We start from the raw sequence: 22,388 nt of genomic DNA on the forward strand, positions 1-22,388 counted from the left end.
CCGTTAAATGTACGTTTCGCGACCCGACCTGTCACACGTGACATTTTTGAAGTAACGCAAAGTGACACAAAGATAACCGATTGGCGGTAAACATCTGTCCGCTAATCTAAACCAACTGCTCCGTTGCTATCAGTCAGCTGCATGCTCAGCTCCAGAATTATGTTTTGTCAAATGTCCTCCACATATTTTGTCACTCTGTGTGATACAGCTGTTGGATCAGGTGGAAGCTGCTGAGCATCCAAACTGCCACCGATGTCAATCAAGTCTTGTGCCAGTTTGTTTGAGAATAATTATGCACAATCTTTTTCATTTCTGAATTCTCCATAAAAAAAAAAAAAAAAACATATTTTTGTTGTCACCCGCTGCCCGCAGACATTTAGTTCATTTTTCCTCATGCTCGTGATATTATATGAATATATTTTTTACCAGTGGGTACTTGACCCGGTGCTGGACTCTGAACTGGACAATAAAGAGTCTTGCCATCACCACAAAGGGGCCAGTGAAAGACATACAGATAACACTAATTAAACCCACTTTCCTTTGTAAAATGTGGGACGAACACAACACTGTGTGTGAGCTGCCGATGACTCAGCAGGTGTTGAAATAACACAACATGTATGAAACGGATAACAGTGTAGACTACAGCGCTATAACGTGCTTTAGCACACATTAGGAGCTGACAGTGGGTCTCCTAGCAACACCGGCCCTTAAAGTGTCAGTCAAGCGACTGCCATGGGAGACACCCACCCAGAAGCTTGAAGCTTAGACAATGTTTCCACAAATACATATAGAAAATGTATTCTATTCTTTTGAAAAATGGAAAATTTCAGTATATTTATAGTTTATATTTCCTTACACAAAAATAGAGGAGAATTCAAGTTTCATTTCCACTTTAAGGGCCCATTCAATAACATTTTTGAACTTATAAATTACAAGTATATTTAATTGAAAGGTGCGACCTAATACAAATTAAGCATTTCTTTTCTAAAAGGCCCTTTTTTTTTTTGCCAAACTTACACATTATACATTTTGTCGAGAAACAAGCAGCCGTACAAGAACTTTGTTTTTTATACTTGGTGTTACAGACATATTTCATTTATTTTTTTTATTTCATTTCATTTTTGTAGCAAAATGTATTGAGGTTCAATACCCAGCCCTACACACATGCCTACTTGAAGCTGGCTTTTCTCTGTTGTTTGTAGTTGAATTACCACTGAAGAGTAAGTGATCAATTCTGACTTCATGTGTTTTGTTTGGCACAGACCGAATGTAATTTATTGTTCCAACAGGTTTTGTCCTTTGTTTACATCGGGATCAATGATTTTGTCCTATGAAGCAAAAGAAAAACCACACACACACACACACACTCACACTCACACTCACACTCTCACCGGTTACAGAAAGCTGAGTCCAGGTGCCATTTTGCAGCTCATCCGTGGGTTCATCCAGTAAGAGGTTTCGACAGTCGTACAAGCCCTGGTCATCCAGCTGCAGGTGGTCCAGCCTCAGGTCAGTGATTCGTACCAGAGACACCCGCCCTACACAGACACAGTGCAGGTAAACAGGTGAGAGGGCAGGCGTGAAGGCCATGAGACAGACCAACTGCACATGATGCCGATTTCACTTGTCATCTCCTAAGTCTGGGCTGTGTGAATCTTCGTTACACTGATTTGTTGCACACACAAACAACACCTAACACATGCACACACACAAATAGAAAAAAAAGTGATCTCCCGGTTGCCAGGTGACGGCTCCCTCGAGCTGAAGCGTAGCTCGCAACATCAACTCTTTATCTTTCCCAGTCTGCAGCCTACATCTTTCTGCTGTCCTTCAAGTTTTTTCACACTTTATCAGACAGGCAGTTGTGCAGCGACCTAACAGCATGGCTGAAGAGAAACTGTCAATGAAAGCATTATTGAGGGCACACAATCTTCTCTCTGCACCATCCCAGAAATAAAAACAGGAAGACAGCAAACACAGTGCAGCGTGGGAGTCTCAGTGCCACTGGGATGCCTGGGTGGCAATGGTAATTATTAACAGAGGCTCTGATTTCTGGTGACTGTGGCAGGGAGGGACAGTCAAAAAGAACCAGGAAGTTGGAGTTAGGTATGTTGGCAGCGATAACACACCTTATTTACTTTCCAAGCTGCCAAAAAGGGACTAAAATCCACAGGGGAGAAGAGGGAAGGGAGGGTTAAAGTAGAGCTAAACACACATCAGCAAACATTCAGGGGATTAGTGCATTTCAAAATCCAAACTTTGACCCCTGGCAGTCCTCCCCCCCTCGTGTTTACTGGCTCAGTGTTATATAGGTCAGTATAGCACCTCAGAAAAAAGGTTGTGCTGAGGCAGGGATGGTGTGGAAAACATGACTGGGAGTCGTCAGATAAAAAAGGAAGGAAAGGGTGGAGGTGAAGTAAAGAGCAGGACCCAACGCCATAACTGCTGCCACATGAAAAATGCATAATTGCAAGTGACTTGAATGCGAGGTAAATTGAGTGTGAGAGGGAGAGCAGAGAAAGAAAGAGGGAAATTGAGATTATTTATCTGTCTGCGTCTCTGTGTTTGCGCTGTGCATGTCTAAGAGTGTAGAAACAACAAGTGTGTGCATGCATTCAACACAAGCTTCGCTGTGTTCCTCGGTGTTCAAACAACTCACGGGTGTAGTTAAGTTATGCAAATGTGCCTTTGAATTGTTGATGTAAGTAAAACACCATTTCCCTCTTGTCTTTCAATCCAAACACACTCCCAGCCACCAGAGGGAAATCATAAAAATAGAGCGGTAGTCCATTGAAATAATTTATAATTTTTTTCCTTAAATCAATTAATCAAATTTGAATTGCGATTTTAACGATTTCTTTCCGATCACAAAAACAATGTAATCATTAAAAACCATTATTTTGCACATTTTGCAAGTAAACTCTTATTTTGTCTTGTGTTCTGAATGAAAACAGAAAGTTCAAAACGGGAAAAGTATTAAGGTAAATTTCATAGTTCAAGGTGTTTTCACTGTTGATTTGTGTAACTGTTTCACTTCAAGTGATGTTCAATAAATACAACATCTTCCAAAAAGTCGATGAATAATCGTGTTAAATAATCGTGATTATGATTTTTTTCCCATAATCGAGCAGCCCTATGTCATATGTTGTTTTTGTTTGCAATATTGATTGTAATGTAATGTATTGCAGAATATGCTGCAGCACTGCAAACGGTATTACTAACTAGTATTGTATTTCCATTTATGTATTTAGTTGATTTTAATTTACAGTTTATTTTCACATATCATTTGCACATCAGTGTTGGACCTCACAACCTCTGCAAAACAAGTGGAGGCTGTAATAGCAGCATGTTAATGCCCATGGTTTTGGAATGAGGTGGTTTTGGCCAAATAGTGTATTTGTATTTAATAAAACTGGGCTGAGGACCTCTGCAAAAATAGTTGTTATTGCTGTTGAGAGTTTAAATACAAAAAAATAACTCTCCTATGCTTAATTTTCTCCAACATTAAAGTTATCAAACATCTTAAAAAGGGACACTGTGTAGGAATTTCTCCCATCTAGCGGTGAAAATGAATTTTGCATTCAAACGAACAGTGCTCTCTAGCGCCTCGTTTTTTCAAATGCGTGTTGCAACTACGGTAGCCGTTATGTACCAAGAAGCTATGACTTGTGACTTATTATCGCTTTTTTGACGAGGAGGATTCCTTCTCCTGTGGCTCGGCATAAGTATGATCCTCCATTATGAACTAAAGTGCAGTGCAGGCTTTCAAAGTTGCCGGGGCAGCGGAAAGCGCCTCTCACTGATCTCCTTCTCCGTTTCAGCTGGTTTCAGTCACGTGACGCTGGCTCTGAACGAAAACGCGTTGTGGATTAGCTAGACAGGTAGGCTAGTGCTTTATGTCCCTCTCAGAGATTAGAGTTTTTCAAAATGGCGGAACGACATGGAAGCCTCCTTGGACTTGCCCGTCCAATGTAAATACAGATAAGAAATTCTTCGCTTACGAGGATAAGTCAGATCGTTGGCAGAAGCAATTTTACACCAATGAGGACATATTTATGAATGAAGACACTGATTTTAGCTAATAAAATACTTAAAACACTACACAGTGTACCTTTAACAGATGTGCTGCTTCAAAATTTTGTAAAATAACAAAAAGCTCTGCTGAAATAGAGACTAGAACCATTCCATACATGGTGACGCAGGTAACCAAATAAGAGTGAAAGTCATACCGACAATAGGTAGAAGATAGAAGCCCCACCCCCACCAATGAAACACACACACACACACACACACGCCCCCCGAAGGCGTACCTCAATACACTCTCAGGTGACAAAGAAACACAAAACCATTCAGCGCTGAGACGAAATACAACTCTTTACAAATGAAAATCTTCAGTCTGCAGACTCAGCTGGTTTTGAAGTATATTAGAATATTAAATACAGCGGCCATCATCTTCCTTTCAAAAGAAAATTAAAACTAATCTGCATTCAACTGAAATGTCAATTACTAACCTGTGTGTAAAGTCATTTGACAGTGTACTGAAGTGAGATCCTTTACTAAATCTTTGAAAAACACATCTTAAAACTAATTTTTATAATAATGTCAGCAAATGTTAAGCCTGATACTTAAGGGAAACTACGTCCATTTTTTAATATTCATACATGTTATTCCTACGGTCTACCACAGTTCAAAAATGTTAGTAAACATGGAACAACTCCCTCCAAAATCCAAAAACTAGAGTGCTAAAACTCAAATTTGTGATGTCATTAAGTATAAAGTCTGGAACTACTCCATAGACAAATGTATTGGGACAGATGTTACAGATTAAACTGAGAGCACCCAGGGGAATCTTCTGAGTATAGGGGACATTTTCAGTTTCATAAAAATAAAGCTCATTTGGGTATAAAAAAAAAGAAAACCACAGAATCGGTCACCCATTCGTTGTCTACAAAGCAGATCTAGACTTTATACCTGACATCACTAGTGTGAGACTTAGTTCTCTGGTTTCGAGAGAGAGAGAGTAGCTCAAGTTCACAAATATTGATTGAACTTTCCTAGGCCATGGAAATAACATATTGGAATTCTTCATTTCGGTGGTGTTTCTTTTAAAGGGTAACTACTGTTTTTTTCAACCTGGATGGTGACTGATGGGAACAACAATCTTTGACATTGGTCCAGTATTAAGTGAGATCGCTGCAGTTGGCAGCAGCGAAACAAGCTACAATGTAAGTTAATAGGGCAATTGTCCAGCTTGTATTAACCTTCACAAAAGTGCTCATTTTGCCACATAAGTGTCTGACAACATTATGGAAAGGATTTCTAAGGAGGTCGACCTTTCTCCTAAAGAGTAAGATCCTTTTTTTAAAACATAAAAACATCCGCGAAATTGCGTTTGCTAAAGCCACCAGACTTCATGTAAATAAACATTAATTTTAGCTTCGTAAAATACACTTCATTCAAAGTCAACAAAATAAAACCATGAAACGTCGTTTTGGGTCGTCTTTCCACTTTTCTAACCATCACAACTTGTAGTTTACCGATTTACAGTTGAAAATATGTTTGCTCTATAAAAAAATAAATAAAAAAAATGTCTGGTGGGTTTAGCGCTAACGATCTTAGAGCTGTTTCTGGTTAAACAAAAAGGTCTCAAAGAGGTTTTAAAAAGGTCTATCTCTGTAGGGATCCTTTCCATAATGTTGACAGACATTTAGATCAATAATCTGAGCCTTTTAGTGGCAGGAACAGCACTTTGGGCACCATAGGGTTACATTGCAGCCCAGTCTTTGGCGTCAACGCTTAATACTGTACCAATTTCAAAAGATTATTGTTCCTATCAGTCATGTACACACAAAAACAGAAAATAGTGTCCAAGTTGAAAAAAACGGTAGTTACCCATTAATGTTGTTAATGACTCTGTACCGCTTCCATTTCTATGTTATTAGTGCTTTACCGGTGCTGTCTTTACTCGATTTTATTCCTGTATTTGGGTTTTCTATTGTCCATTTTATGTAAAACACTGATAATTGTGAAGCGGATCATGCTTTCTACAAAAAAAAACTTCAAAATGACACATACACTAAATGACAAACAGAATCAACTATTCTTTTGAAATGAAAACAGGTTTGTGATGCTGCATAAAGCTCACTGAGAAGCAGGCCCCTCTAATGGCAAAAGGAACACTGTATTTTTTCCTCAGTTTTATTCAGAGTGAATGATGCACGCGCCAGAGATATTGATTTCCTTTCTTCCAAAATGGATATGTAACATTTTGGAAATTAAGTTTTTTAAGTGACAAAAAATCTTTTGGAGAACCTTCTAGAAAGTGACTTGTTCGGTTTGGACAGGGCTCTGGATGGAAAATGATTTAAATTCAATACCTCTTTGTGTGACACCGACGTTTATGCCCCCGAGAATGTGATATTCACGGGCAGGAAGCCCACATCGTCTCTGAACGATGTCGTCAGTGCATGGCAAGCTGCACGGAGGCATTCAGGTTTCGGTTAGAAAAGGAAGCAGATAAGGTTTCACTCCTCGCTGCTTGTTGCTCTATTAAGCCCCACTGTGTGCTGGTGATCCAATTTGAACTGAGAGCAAAAGCTACTCGCTTCTGTAACAAAACACGTGTGATCCAAACGCAAACGCTCATGCTTGTCCATGTGGGAAAGGAAGCACATTAGCCATGTTAACTGTGTGTAATGTGTTACGAACACACACACTCTGCTCGTGCTGATTGTGATGGGATATGCATGGGCAGAGCTCGTGAACAGTGCATTTATACAGCTGTATTTACATTTTTATAGAGTCAGCAGCTGTATGCGTTGAGGGACTTTCGGTCCGTTCACAGAGCAGACACTAATCCTTTGATCTTTTCCGTTCTATTACAACAAATACATTTAAACCCTTTTAGCTCTTAACACTCCAAAGGGAACAATCAAATGTATCTCACACTTTAGGGGCTACACACATGGTCAAACACAAAGCACGTTGATGGATGCAGTGGCCTGCGATCAGAAAAGTTCGATTTTTATCCTTTTAAAAAGGTGACAAGAGAAAAGGGGGAGGACGGGTTGGAAAAAAAATGAGCCTCCACAGAGTGAATCACTTGGTTAACTTGGGTAGCCATAAGAATCAAGACAGCTAAACAACAGTAAGACTCTGGGACCTGAAGCCAAACGGTCAAGACACCTGAGACCATTCGTAGCCCGAGGAGGTGAAATCCACACCGCTCGATCCATCTCTAAAGCGTTAGTTTCCCATGCTGCACCTGTTACTCCTACACCAGCCAGTACCTGTGAGAAAGGCCGAGCGCAGCATCAGATTGGACGAAGCAACTTTTTCAAATCCTTTTGTATCCGTTGAAGAACAGCAGCTTTCTGTTTGTCACCGGAGAGGCATGTGATTAGCATACCTGTCCTTTTCAAACTAGGTGCTTTTTCGGTGCAGGATGCAAAAGAATGATTTTTTTACTACGAGTATATCGCCCTGCTGCTTCTGAAACTAACATACAGCGTAATGAAGTGTGACATCAGTGTATGTTGAAGGATCGTCTTCACAGTCAGTGACAAAAGGCTACTGCCCTTTATGAGCCCAGGCTGGAATTAAAGCCTGCCCCGCTTCCACTTACGATAATTCATCAGCCAAGGTTCACCCTGACTTTATTGCTATGTAAATGTCTGTATCGTATTTCCTGCTCGAGTTGGGTGAGGGAGTGGCATTCCACTCAAATGGGAAAGACAAACCTTGGCTCAGCTGAAAGCAATTTTGGATCCTTAGACAAACACATACCTTAACGGAATGAGTACTGGTCTTTACTATATGTCAGTATAACCAATGAATCTGTGATACCAAAACATTTTCTAGATTGTACTTATATAGTAGTATATAGTTATATAGTACTTATAAAGTAAACTGAACTGAGTGGCCTTAAGGATAAAGCTGGGAATAATCTATACTTTCATTATTGTCAACAGATCCTAAAAGCAACAATTAATTGATCCTACTAAGCATTTTCTATTTAGTCAAAGTCTGATATATGTTATTCCTCTGTGCCATAGAGCACCATTGTTGATCAAAAACGATTAAAAATGTGTTACTGAGCCACACTGTTGTACCGGGTGAAATGTTCCGTCATTACAATGAACACTGTAGTTTATCGTCCTGGTGCTATACATATTCAGAAGCATTAATCCACAGCTAAAAATAAACCCTAACAAATGCACTTTTTACTTCTGTTTAAGTAATGTTTGAAAAAAAAAAAAAAACTACACTGCCCAGCTGTTTTAGGAAATAAATAGACAGTGAAATAGTGGGTTGTAAAAGCTAAATTGCTTTCGGTGTACATTTTGCATGAACAACAGTTAAAAAGGCAAAGATGATCAGTATATAATGATATGAGATTGAGAAAAGTTCCAAATGTAATCTAGAAATGTGTAGCATTTTTTATTTCATAAATTACCTGCTGATCGACAAATGGGTTTTCCCCACTTTTATTTTCCATTATAGGGATAGTTTGGATCTTTTGGTTGTTTAGGTATCATTAGTCAGTATATTACCTACATTAGATGGGGGTCGGCACACCTTCATTTAGGCTATACAATGTTTACACTGGATGAAATATTTCAACCTCCATCAAATCGAAGTATTCTAGATGCATCATTGCATACACATTTCCCCAAACTTCAGCCCGACATATTTGGTATCTTTGGATCTCCACTACAATTTAAAAATCAAGTTCTGTGGGCTTGAGCAATGTTTAGCTGCGCAGCATGCATTTGTAATGACTGACGCAATAGTGGATAAGTAGGATTTATAAGGTTAAAAGTTTAATTGTTGTATTGTTACATGAAACGTTGATGTGTACTATCTACCGATATTCAACTTGCTGAAAAAAAGACTAAGTGGTAGGTAGCTGTCTGCTCTCACCTGAATATAAAAGAGTAGGAATTTCTTTCACTCTTTGAAGTGGTATCAATATGACTGCTAGGGCAGTTTATTTCTAAAACTGCATTTTAGTCAAAACCCTACATGGTGCTCCAGCAGATTTCCAATAGCCTATGGAAAGGTCAGTAGGTTGAGTTTCTCTTCAGGTAGCTCTATGGAAAATAAAAAGCTCTATGGAAAAATTTTCTATGGAAAATAAAAACTCTGAAAAAAGGAAGATCTGAGCCACCCAGAAATGCTTTCCTTTTGTCCACACTAGTCCCATTGTTTGTGACTTTAAAGGATAACAGGAGCTATACAAAAGGTATTCCTGGTCTATTGAGGACCTTTTCCCCCACAGACTCTCTTTGTTCTTGGACCTGTGGGCAGAAAGTGCACAAAAGACGATGATGCAATGCGAGAGTCTTAGGTCCTTTAAATGTAGCTCCCACTTGAAAGGGCATTAAGGTGTAGTACTGAATATACTCTGTGTCCCAGGTACTGGTTACATTCTTTCATAGGAAGAAACTGGGACTGAAGCATGTCATAACCATCTCATTCGGATCGTTTTCAACCTTACTAATTTCTGTTAAGACGATTGATTTTGGTTAAAAAAAAAAAAAAAAAAAGTGTCTCTGCTTCGCTCTCAGTTTTGGTTTGCAATAAAATTGAAGAGCCAAAAACGTATTAAAGCACACCCTCACACTCCCAGAGACTCCATGAGACCTGCACCAAGATTTTCATACATGGTGGCCTTAAGATCTGTTACTTTTATTATTATGGGATATTTAGCAAAGTTTTACTTGCTCTACTAGACTAAGAGTCTACAGCCATGCTATTGGCTCTCTGAATCTGTATTTTGGCACAGTGATGCTTTGAGCTAAATGCTAACTTAAGCATACTAACATGCCAACAATGAATTATTTTTTTATTTACCTTTATTTAACCAGGAAGAGACTCATTGAGATTAAAAATCTCTTTTTCATGAGTGTCCTGGCCAAGACAGGCAGCAGTACAACCACACATACAAACACAAAATACACAAAAACACTAAAAACATAAAACAACTGAAACAGCAAATCCCTCAAAGTCAACTACAATCCTACACACATCAGGCAAAACATCCAAGTCAATCAACATCCTCTTAAAAGCGACCTTTGAGACCAGCTCATTAAGTTTCATGGATTTCTGTTACTTGTTCCATGTAAAGGGAGCAGCTAACTTAAACGCCTTTTTCCCCAGCTCAGTTCTAACCTTTGGAACAGACAGAAGGAAAAGATCCTGGTAACAAAGATTGTAAGTCCCAATACTATTTACACTGATATAGGATGGAAGTAGATCTAAAATAGCCTTGTATATGAAGCGATTCCAGTGTTGAAGTCTCCGTGTTGATAGAGAAGGCCATCCAACATGTTCATACAGTTCACAATGTTGAGTGAGGGCTTTATAACCAGTGATGAACCTCATAGAGCCATGGTATACAGTGTCCAGTGCATGTAAACTTTGAGACGAAGCATGCATGTTTAAAACACCACCATAGTCAAGTATAGACATAAAAGTGGCAGCAACCAGCCTCTTTCTAGATTCGAACAAAAGGCAGGGTTTGATTCTGAAATAAAACCCTAGTTTAAGTTTTAATTGCTTTTTGCTAGCTGCTGAATATGAAAGGTAAAAGAAAGAGATTCATCTATTACAATACCAAGATATCTGTACTTAGAAACACATTTAATCTTCGTACCCTGGGAAGTGAGGATTGAAGGCAGATTTGAAAAAAGCATGACTTTTGTTTTTTCAGCATTTAAAACAAGTTTTATATCATAAAGATTCTGTTGAAGGGAAAGAAAGTTGTAACTGGGAGAGGGCCTGGTCTGCAGTGGGTGCTGAGCAATGCAGTACAGTGTCATCAGTATAAAAATTTAATTTTACTTTAGATACGTTATGATCAATGTTATTGATATAGAGGATGAATAGCAGTGGCCCCAAGACTGATCCCTGAGGCACGCCTTTTGTTAGAGAGAAGTGCTGTCTTCGCCTGCACACACTGAGTTCTTTCTGTAAGGTAATTAACAAACCAGCTGACAGATTGTTCAGAAAGTCCAGCCTTACACAGTCTGTGCTTAAGCACTATGTGGTCCACTGTATCAAAGGCCTTAGAAAGGTCAATAAAAAGGGCTGCACAATGCTGCTTGTTGTCCATGGATTCAATAAAGTCATTTAAAACCTTAAGAGCTGCCGATGTTGTACTATGCCTTTTTCTAAAACCAGATTGGAAGTCAGATAAAACATTATTACTGTTAAAAAAAAAAATCCTTTAATTGATCACTGACAAAGGGATTCTACAACCTTGACCAGTACAGACAGTTTAGAGATCGGTCTGTAGTTATTTAAGATAGAAGGGTCACCACCTTTTAGCAGGGGAACCATAAAGGCTGATTTCCATATGAGAGGAATGACATTTGTGTTCAAGCACAGAATAAAAATATTAGTTAAAAGGCACAGCAATAAACGTTGCTGCTAGCTTTAAAAAGTAGGGATCCAGTTTATCAGGGCATGCAGATTTTGTTGTGTCCAAATGCTTGAGGGCTTTATTTACATCTGAAACTCTAATAGGACTGAAACTAAACGACTGACTAGAAGGGTCCGGACCAACAGTCTCAACTGTAGAGGAACACTCATGTTGAGGATTGAATGACTCAAATAATAATTCTGAGGCTATGAAATGTTCATTGAAACAATCAAGCATTTTGGGCTTGTCAGTAACTTTTTGAGAGTCTATCACAATGCTTGAAGGAAGCTCCTGGCCTTTACCGTTTTCTGATAATGATTTGATAGTTTTCCAAAATGTTTATGGATTATTCAGGTTATGAGTGGTTTGAAAAAGAAAATGATCAGCTTTGGCTTTTCTAATTTTGAGAGTACATGCATTGCGCAGTTGCCTAAAGACCAGCCAGTCAGAGTTCTGATTTGATTTTCTGGCTTTTGCCCATGCCACGTTGCGCTCATGGAGGATATTTTTTTTAAATGAACCCTTTTACTGACCTCAGTCCTTGAGGGAATGATGTCTGTGACATCAAGTTATGTCTTCATTTATACCTCATGCTGAGGTAAATAAAAAAGTCATACATGTCAATTTGGGAGTCACTGACAACCAACCTACTCTGTCGTTAAGGTGTGAGAATGTGTTGTGCCTTACACATAAAAGAATGATCCCAGTCACTTCAACACAGGGAGGCATAGCGCCTATTAAGTAAACACTGGTACTGGATCGGTACTCTGTATCGGCCAATTCCCAAAGCACAGGTATCGTCACAGGGTTAAAAAAGTTGGATCGGTGCGTCGCCAATTGTGATACGGTTTGTAAAGTACTTCAGATATGTCTTTGGCATTTCTGTACCGCAATCATCTTGTTACTTTTCGGCCAACATTAGATATACACTCACCTAAAGGATTATTAGGAACACCATACTAATACCGTGTTTGACCCCCTTTCGCCTTCAGAACTGCCATAATTCTTCGTGGCATTGATTCAACAAGGTGCTGGAAGCATTCTTTAGACATGTTGGCCCATATTGATAGGATAGCATCTTACAGTTGATGGAGATTTGTGGGATGCAAATCCAGGGCACGAAGCTTCCGTTCCACCACATCCCAAAGATGTTCTATTGGGTTGAGATCTGGTGACTGTGGGGGCCATTTTAGTACAGTGAACTCATTGGCATGTTCAAGAAACCAATTTGAAATGATTCGAGCTTTGTGACATGGTGCATTATCCTGCTGGAAGTAGCCATCAGAGGATGGGTACATGGTGGTCATAAAGGGATGGATATGGTCAGAAACAATGCTCAGGTAGGCTGTGGCATTTAAACAATGTCCAACTGGTACTAAGGGGCCTAAAGTGTGCCAAGAAAACATCCCCCACACCATTACAAAATTAAATATCGATTTCGCAATATTCATAATCGATATCGCAATATCACATTTTGTCAATATCGTGCAACCCTAGTTTGTGATCCTTTCCATAGATGCTCACCCTCATATTGTGGATGGAGGCGAGGCGTGTGCGATCCAAATTTGATCAGGACGGGGATGTCGAGTCCCTGTCGAACCCATTCCACCACTTGCAGGGAGGCTGAAGACTCGGCAGCTGGCTCCGATGGAGGAAAACTACACTCCAACTCCACCACACCCCCGACCTTTCCAAGCACCTCTGGCCTCGCACCTTCACTAGTCACTGTTGGGTTTGTCAGACGTAAAAAGGAAAATTACTTTACTGCTATATGTGATGGGATGATTCATTCGGACAAAGGTGTGCACACATCATGGACATTTTAGTTGAAATGAAAGTGGGATGCAAAATATCTTTCTAATCAAACAAGGGAGATACTTACAAAATAAGCAAAAAAGTGTGACCACAGTGAAAGTCTGCAAATATGATCCCGCTGGCCCCATATCTGTCTCATACAACCTGCAGCATGTTCAATCTGTTGGCAAAAGAGACACAATTGTTACAATCACATTTTTTTCCTTGGCTGCATACAAGAAGACAGCCATCTGTGACAGATTTTCAAACTAAAAAGGCTACAGCGGAGCTGCCACTTCTGTCATAATTTTATAGACAGGAGGAGAGGAGCGCTTAGATTTTATACAGCTTTCCAATAACTGGAATTCATCCCATATCATTACACAAATGGGCAGAGCTGCCTCTGCTGCCAGAAAACTCCCTGGCCCTATATCCGTTTCTGAAAGTAAAATGTCATAAATGTCACATAAATCTCTTGAGAGTCACGTGTGGAGCGACATCTAAGTGTTTTATTTAGAGCACATCAATGAAGACATTTGGCTGAGGCAGCCAGGAGACTCAGCACTCAAGGACAGAGATGAGTAGGGCTGGGTATCATTCAAAAATGTTCGGTACTGGTATCGGTACCGATACCGTGACTTCGATACCTGTTCCTAAACAATACTTTTTTTCAATACCAATTTTTATAAAACAAAAATAAATGACAACATTGCACATTATGGCACAAACCTTTGTATTTATGTTTCAGCTCGTACTACGTGAGCCGTCTCTTTGTAACGAATTGAATTCGGTACCCAGCCCTAGAGATGAGTTGAGCTGATGTTAGAGACAGGCTACATCAAGGCACCAAGGAGTGCAACATAATGTCAAGATGCTGCGACCGATTCATCTCGGTCAAAACAACCACTGCTTCCATTTGATCAAATGTGTAAACCAGAGGAGGAAATCCACATGATAGGTCACATTTAAGATACACACACACTTAAAGAATCAATCATCACACTACTGTAGGAAATCACTCTCTAAATTAGTAAATGCCACACATGGTGATGGGAGGTCTTGTATCCTACAGAGGGGCCACAACTGCTGCTGCTGCTGGTTAAGGTCAGATTTGACAGAAAATGGGCTGATATAAGCTCTATAACCCCGCATCAACACAGGCTTGCTTGCTTTCGCCTACACTTAGAACAACATCTCATTAAGCTGAGTTAATTACGTTAACCACTGCAGCTACAAATGACAACTATTGGATGATGCCGAATGTAAAACTATTGTTAGGCATTTAGCTAAAAGGCCAAACTACTGTAACAGCAGCACAAATGGAGAGGAGTCATGAAGTCTCATGTGTGACTCATGTTTGTTAGCTACATTTAGCTAGGCCTAGGGCTGCAACTAACAATTATTTCATATTATTGAATCTTTAGTTTTATTAGTTGTTTTTGGTCTATAAAATGTCGAAAAATGTTGCTCTGTGCTTTCCAAAGCCCAAGATGACAACCTCAAATGTTTTGTTTTGACACAACTCAAAGCTATTCAGTTGACCCTCACAAAGGCGTGAAGACAATTGAAAATATTCACATTTAAGAAGCTGGAATCAGAGAATCTTCTTAAATTATTTCTCAAACCGATTATTCAAAATCAAAATGTATTAAATAGTTGACAACCAATAGATTAATCGATTTGTCTTTGGTGCTCCACATTTAGCTAAAGCTTGCTTTAGCTAACAGTACGGCTACATTTAGCTAAAGCTCGCCAACATTAGCTAACAAAACAGCTAAATTTAGCTAAAGTTTACTAACATTAGCTACTGGTCAAATACCAAAGTAAGTAGCATTGAATTAAGCACCAGTGTGTTATGTTGCTTATGAATTTAATTCAGTTAAAGTGCTCATATTATGCTTTTTGGCTTTTCCTCTTTATTGTGTTATATGACTATATATATATATATGTTTATATATTTTTTTGTGCATGTTATAGGTTTACAAAGTGAAAAAGCCCAAAGTCCACCCCAAAGGGACTTACCTTCTCCAACAGAAAACACTGTTCACAAACTGCTCCAAACAGCTCTATTGTAGTCCAGCCTTTACTTCCGTGACGAACGTGCGTCAACTTTGTAACACACCTTCATTTGCAGCGTGGCACACCCTCATACTCTGCAACTGACTAGCTAGCACTGCTGACCTAGCTGCTGCGCATGTGCGACTCCCAACAAAGATGGAACAGAAGTGAGATGCCTCACTCTGTAGCTAAACCAGAGAGCTCAACACACAGGGTGAAAAGAGGAGCTGCAGCAATGTGCAGTACAACAAAAATATGATGTTTTTTGAAAATGAAACCATGTAAACCTATTCTGATATAACCTCTAAATACAATTATGAACCTGAAAATGAGTATAATATGAGCACTAGCAATACTGCAATGTAAAAATACTCTATTACCACTAAAGGTGTTAGCTATAAATAATTGTACGCATTTTTCTGAGCTTATCATATGTTGTCTCTTCTGAAATACAACTTTAGCTACAAATGTAATAAAGTAAAAAGTATAACAATTCCCTCTAAAATGTGTTGGACTGAAAGTGTAAAGTAGCATAAAATGAAAATAAGAACAAAATTGTTCTTAATAACAGTACTTAAGTAAATGTGGTTACTTGCCACCAATGCCAGTGTAGTTGTGGAAAATAACTGTTCCTCAGACACAGCAGGGAAGAAGTGAATTGTTGGCAGAGATGCACCAGCTCCAATGACAGCTCATATAATAAGAACAAAACAAAAAAGACAAATGTTCCCCTTGAGGAAAAAAATAACTCACCCTAAGTGAAGATCTCTCTTATTAAATTACAGTGAGTACAGTTTGATTGACAGCACCTGGCTTGTGTCATTTCTGGCTGTAAATGGTAATGTAGGTGACATTCATTTCTTGAATGCAACCTGCCACAGAGTGCAATGCCAACATTAGCACATAGAGTACAATACAATGCAGCTTTATTGTCCACCATCGTGGTAATCTGTCCTTGACTACACTCCAGCAGTATAAAACATTGCAACATAACGACATGATACATTACAGGCAACAATAACATAACCTAAGGCAGTGGTTTTCAAAGAAGGGTCCAGGGATCCTGAGGGGTCCTTGAGGGGGTTCCAGGGGGTCCTCAGCAAAAAGGGGACTCAATTATTTTTCACTATAATTCCATCCATAAGTAACTCAATGACAGAATTTATGGCTATTTTTATCACAGCATTTTATACACTTTCTGTAATAAAACAGATATCTGATAATAAAAAAAATCTGATGGAGGACCCTGGGACAAATCTAATGGTCTAAACTAAAAGTACATGGTCTAATTTGTGTCAGTTTTGGGGTCCGTGACGTAAAAAAGTTTGGGAACGTGGGAAGGCATGAATGTCATCAAAAGTCATTTACAGCGACAACGACTACCATTGATATGCAAACTAACGCCACTTTATACTTTACTTTGTTGGTTTGAATTTTGGAATTCATTTTTATTGTTACCAAAAATGAAATTAAATGAAGGGTGATATATGTTGGTTTATTTTTGTGAACACTCTTGTGCATAGATTGTATCTATATCTATCTATCTAGTTCTATAACATAATGTGTTTAAAACCTTTTATATACAGGATAAAAGGTCCATTGTAAATGACAAGGTTGACTTTAATATGTTGGTATGGTCAAATAATTATGTCCTTGTCATCCTTAGTGATCTCTACACTTCCCGAGTATGAACAGTAAACACACCCTCGTCCCAGCAGCCGCGCAGGCTGTATCTGCTCTCCCTAACCATAAGGCTTTTATGGGCTTTTTCATTTCATGGCTGGGGCAAAGTCTGAACCTGTGAAAAACAATTACGCTGGCTGTCAACAGCTGCAGTGCAATTGTTCCAACACACTCCCATGCTTCAGCAAACAGCACAACATACACATATTTCCCACAAAATCAAAGTCAAAGTCAAAAGCAATCCCCAATCTGCGGCACGCCGTCTGCTGAATACCATCCATTCCGAGCTCAACAGACTTCCATTCCCTGCCCTTCACCCCAGTGGCTCCATGCAAAGCAGCACAACAGAGAACTCATTACGTTTGAATTAGGCATTGAGTGTTTGCTGAGACTGAGCCAGGCAAGCAAAAGGTAAACCTTTAACATTAGGATTCTGTTGTTCTTCATCCTCGCACAGCGGGCGTGGACAAAAGGGCAGCACACACGCACAAATGAACACTGCCTGTTGCTATGACTAAGCAGCGGCAACTCTTCCCTGTTTGGCACCTAATGAACAGATGCTCAGCATCTTCTCCTCACTCTTCATCGACTGCCTCTTGTCTCTTGTTAACTCCGAAGAATGAAGATGATAAGAACTGAATACCCTGTAATGGCGTTCATCATGTCACTGATTAAAAGAAATATAACCTAAGATAGCAACAGATGAATATAAATTGTGTTTATAGTTGTATTGCTCTGACAAGGTAAGACTTATTTGTGCCTCTGGCGAAACAGCAAGGCAATAAAGTAGAACAATAGTGATTAAAAAAAAAAAAAAAAAAATGTTGTCGAGAGAAAGAGAGCAGGGAAAGTGTGGCAAATGCAACGAGAAGAAAGATGAGAGGCAAAAGAAATCTCGTTAAGCAAGACGTTGTCTGCCATTAAATCTGAACCAAAAACTTCATAGAGCTGCAGAACAAAGCGCCTACACAGGTGAAACGCTCAACCATGGTAACACAGATGGTCTCTAGACATTTCCCACAGACGTACTTTTCCTTCCTCTGACATTGCATGCATACAAACAAACAGTGGCAGCACAGTACTCTGGAAAATGTTTAAAGCTATAAGAAATGAGCCGGTAGCTCACAAAAGAAAGTGCCCTGTCCCATGCAGATGTATCAGCTGACAGAAAAAGTAATGTCAGTGACAGGCATGCTGTTGAAATTCTGCATTGTTGCCATTTTAATCTACAGGGAGGACAGAAATGGGGCCCTGCTGATTAATCACGACTGAGACACAGACACAGATTTATCAACAGTTCTGCCTCCTCTTACCCGACCACACTTGAAAGCAAAAGATAATGGACTCCTGCACATTTGTTTTCTGATCAAATTCCATTTCTTTGGCGTGAGAATTTTCTTGGTCCATTTTTGTTTGTGTTTACACTCAAAACATGTCTTTTATAATGTCCTGGGTATTGTAGACAGCTATAAGTACTGTATCCTTAAGGGAATGTGAAACACAGGTTCCAAGGCTGTTTGTATCTGCCAGCAAGCTAAATTGGACCCTCTGACCAGAGTAAGAATAAAGAGAAAAAAAGGGTCAAATTCCTAATGTGCTGTCACCTAAAAAGGATAGACAAAAACAGGTAAGAGATAATGGTGTTTTTAACTTTAAACTAACAAAATCATAGACATTCCTCCAAAGGTGATGGAAAAAAAAGGATACAAATTGATGCAGCAGAACCATCTTTTTACTCCACACTTTCTCCATCCTTCGTTCCTTCTGGCACCTACATTACCCACAATGCAACTCAATCCCCGACTATTATAGTGCGTTCCATTTGTACTCGGAACTCAGATTTTTTCTGAGGTCAAAGTCGGAAACACGCCCCCCCCCCCTGAACTCAGGCAACCACCTGAGTGGCCCGAGCTAAAAATCCAACATGGCTGCTCCGTGCATCAACAGTTGCAAAAGCTGTAGTAACATACAGTTATAAGCACTTCTGTGTCGTACACGCAGTGCTGTCCATATTCTATTTCTGGACATGTTGTTACACTGTTTGTATGCACACAAAAAACAGCGAAATGTGTTATTATAAACTGGTATTGCTAACATGGCTAACCTGGCTAGAGCTAATGAAAAGAATAAAAATAAGAGTTGTAAATGGAACGTATTCAACTCGGGTGCGACGTCATTCCCAGCTTCGAGTCCCGAGGTAAATGGAACGCAATATAAGTAGCGGCTAACACAGCCTCGAGTCGCTAGCCTCAAGCAGAGATGAGGAGCGGACTACAGAGGTCTGGTAAACTCAATTATTTCTAACTCACCTCCCCCTACCCCACTACTGATGCTGACTCAGGTGACATCACTTGAGGTAATTATTCAGATGTTTGCAAAGCTCCCTCTGGAGCCATTCAAAAAAGGCTTTATGCAAAAAATGTTTCATATATGAAGTAGTACCTATCAAGACCTTCCAACAGACTTGAATGTGTAAGACTGGTGGAGTTCCCCTTTAACTACAAAGCTGAGATTTGACACGTGGACTTGAGTCAGGCCTAAAGGCCCCTATACTGTATGATTGGGCTGTTATGTATGTGAATGTGACTGTAATAGAAAAGTAGTGAGACCTTCAGTCGGTATTGCAAAGCCACGGTCCTAGAACGCACTGTGAGACACGGGAATTTTTCTGTCAAAAGGTTTGGACCAAATTTTCACAAAGTGACTATATATGACTCACAATTTAAACAATTACAAGGCGCCATATAGTGACACAGGTTACATTTGCCAATGCAACATTGTTAGTACCCATATGCATGGACACATTGGTACGTACGTATAATATATCTATGCTTAACACACACTTTTTAAATTCATTGATGACAGTCTTCTTGCATATAACTTTCCACCACAGCACTACAATTCGGCAGGTTTTCATCCCATAGTGACATGCCTCAAAACTGATACCGCAGAGTAGGGCTGCAACAAACAAATTACTTTTATAACTGCTGATATTTTTCTCCCTTGATTACTCGACTAATCATTTAGTCAATAAAATATCAGAAAATTGTGATCAATTTTTTAAAGCCCTGGGTAACGTCTTCAAATTGCTGGTTTTTGTCTGGCCAACACTCCTATACCAAAGATATTCAGTTTACTAGCACATATGTACTTTGGACTTTACTTTGGTTCCCTAAAGATTGCGACTTGAGACTTGAAGTCAAAAATATCAGCTCAAAAAGTGAGGTTTGACCTGTTAAAAATCTCAGAACAATAAAAATGAGTGAGGCAGTGACATACAGGCCTTGAATGGTCTGACAGCTTAAATATTTTATTATTAGACAATTGCATTGAAGTCCTTTGTCTCAAATAAAAACCTTATCAACACAGCTTTCAAAAACCTGCGATTGACTTGAAATTTGCTTATAAAGACTTTAGACTTGACCTAGACTTACAGTTCTATATATTTTGATAAATCTTACCTATAAGTCATCCGTATTCAGATAATTTCCATTTGCAACACACACAGTTCCTCTTTGCCAATGTAATTTCATTAAACTTTTCGAGACCGTTCTTTTTGATAACATATTTCTGTAGTCTTTTTGTACACTAGCTCTTTGGAGCTCGTCAGATTGCTCCTCTCGCATCTGAAAAAAAAAAACACGGCTTATTGACATTCAACTTGCTGTAACCCACCTCTGCTGCAGTAATTATTATTGTCATTAATTTACTTCAAGTTCCTTTCCACAAGATGCATACATTATTTTGTCTGCCCCCTGTGAATGTACATTTTAGTTTTTGATAGCTTGCACATGGCTTAAAAGAGGCCGTTTTCAAATTCTAACACAAGCTTCCCATCACAATAGGAACCCTCTGCGTGGCTCAGTTTGATGTGCACAATAAAAAGGACAGACTGAAAATGGAAGAGGAAAAAAAAAAAAGGAAAAATAAAGAGATCTCCACTGTGTGTGTGGGTATTGCATCTCTACGCTCAGAGTACAAACATTAAGTATCTTTTCTATGAATCAGAGTGCAGAGAGGCAAATCCAGATGAAAGACACAATCTTTTTTTTTATTTTTTTTTAATACAACTACGAAATATACTTTAGTCGTATACAGAAAAGAAGGGACCTCAGCGGTTAAAAGCATAGCATACAACAAAGTCAAAGACCAATGAGCTCCAAGTCAAGTCCACGTCCTAAACTTTGTCTTTTAAACACTAAATAAGATATTATAAATCCTTCGCCAAACTGAATGCCACTTCTTTTTTTTTTTTTAGATGCATCATCTCGTTTTCGAAGAGGGTCCCAATATATATCACAATCAATACATAACAGAGTGACAGGAAAAGAAAAAAAAGAAAATAAAATTATCAATACGACAACGTACATACAACGTACATACAACAACAGGCACAATTCTTTTTCAAATGCATAAATTCACCAAAACATTACAACCGCTAGGTGGCCAAAATGGCCAATAATAAATAAACGGCAGAGTGTGAGTCAATCACCAACTACAAATCGATATAAACAGTAGGTATAGGGAATGACGGCATCATTAATAACAATGATAGTCCATCTCAAAGTGGGAAGACATGACATTCTTAAACATACCAAATGCTGAAGTTGATCTTATTTCAACAGGTAAATTATTCCAATCTGCTGGAGCTTTAAACTTAAAAGCCCTTTTGCCAGTTGTTTTAACACGAGGGACAGAGAAGTAGAGTTGAGCAGGGTGTCGAACTTCATAGTTTGAGGTAAAAGGTACAAGATACTGTAGCAAATAAGGAGGATAATTAACATATAGGTTGAAGCCAATGAGTGTGTCTGCAACCACTTGGAGATGGCCATTTAAGTGCATCATAAACAGACTGAGTATAATAACAAAAAGTACAGAAAAATGAATTATTTAAAATAAATGTGTATCATTTTTCATGAAATTACTAATAATACTTCTGTTCAATTATCTGTAATTTCTGAGCCAAATGTTTTGCATGCTGCCGTCTGTTTTTTTGTTGTTGTTGACAGCAGCAGAGTCTTTACATTTCAGTCTGATAACTTGAGGTATCATCTGCTGTCTGTCTGCTGCTTTTCACTGCCAGATGCACCTTTCCCTAAAGATGGGGCAATGTGATTGGCTGCTGTCAAATTGATTCAAAGCACATTTGGTTTTAGAGAAATGAATTGCTTTTACAACATCATTTTATTAATTTTTTTGGTCTTGGAGAGGATATTCAAATCATGCCAGCTCCAAGTGATGTTGACTCGAGTCCACACCTTTGTTTAAAAAGTTACTGATTTCCTAGACAGGAGACAATCTTGAGTGTTCAAAAACAGCTGTAACTCCAACATTCTGACAGTGTTGGTTTACATTGTTCATGCCATTACAGTTTTACAGAGACTTTTTGGACATGGATGATCCATCAGAGTGACCATAAAGTCTCCTT

The 22,388-nt window shown here is 39.0% G+C and overlaps 1 protein-coding gene across 1 annotated transcript in view; it reads right to left on the reverse strand.

Moving 5' to 3' along the window:
* igsf9a (immunoglobulin superfamily, member 9a) overlaps positions 1-22,388 on the reverse strand; it is a 62,328-nt gene that overhangs the window by 38,464 nt on the left and 1,476 nt on the right. Inside the window, exons 2-4 of the mRNA XM_078272112.1 lie at positions 13,308-13,400; positions 12,950-13,150; positions 1,392-1,538 (exon numbers count right to left, since the gene is read on the reverse strand). Of these exons, the coding sequence (XP_078128238.1) occupies positions 1,392-1,538; positions 12,950-13,150; positions 13,308-13,368 (409 nt within the window). The 5' untranslated portion in view covers positions 13,369-13,400. The remainder of the gene's footprint in view (positions 1-1,391; positions 1,539-12,949; positions 13,151-13,307; positions 13,401-22,388) is intronic.

The sequence above is a fragment of the Sander vitreus genome, chromosome 16 (genome assembly GCF_031162955.1).
Source record: "Sander vitreus isolate 19-12246 chromosome 16, sanVit1, whole genome shotgun sequence".
Classification (NCBI taxonomy): domain Eukaryota; kingdom Metazoa; phylum Chordata; class Actinopteri; order Perciformes; family Percidae; genus Sander; species Sander vitreus.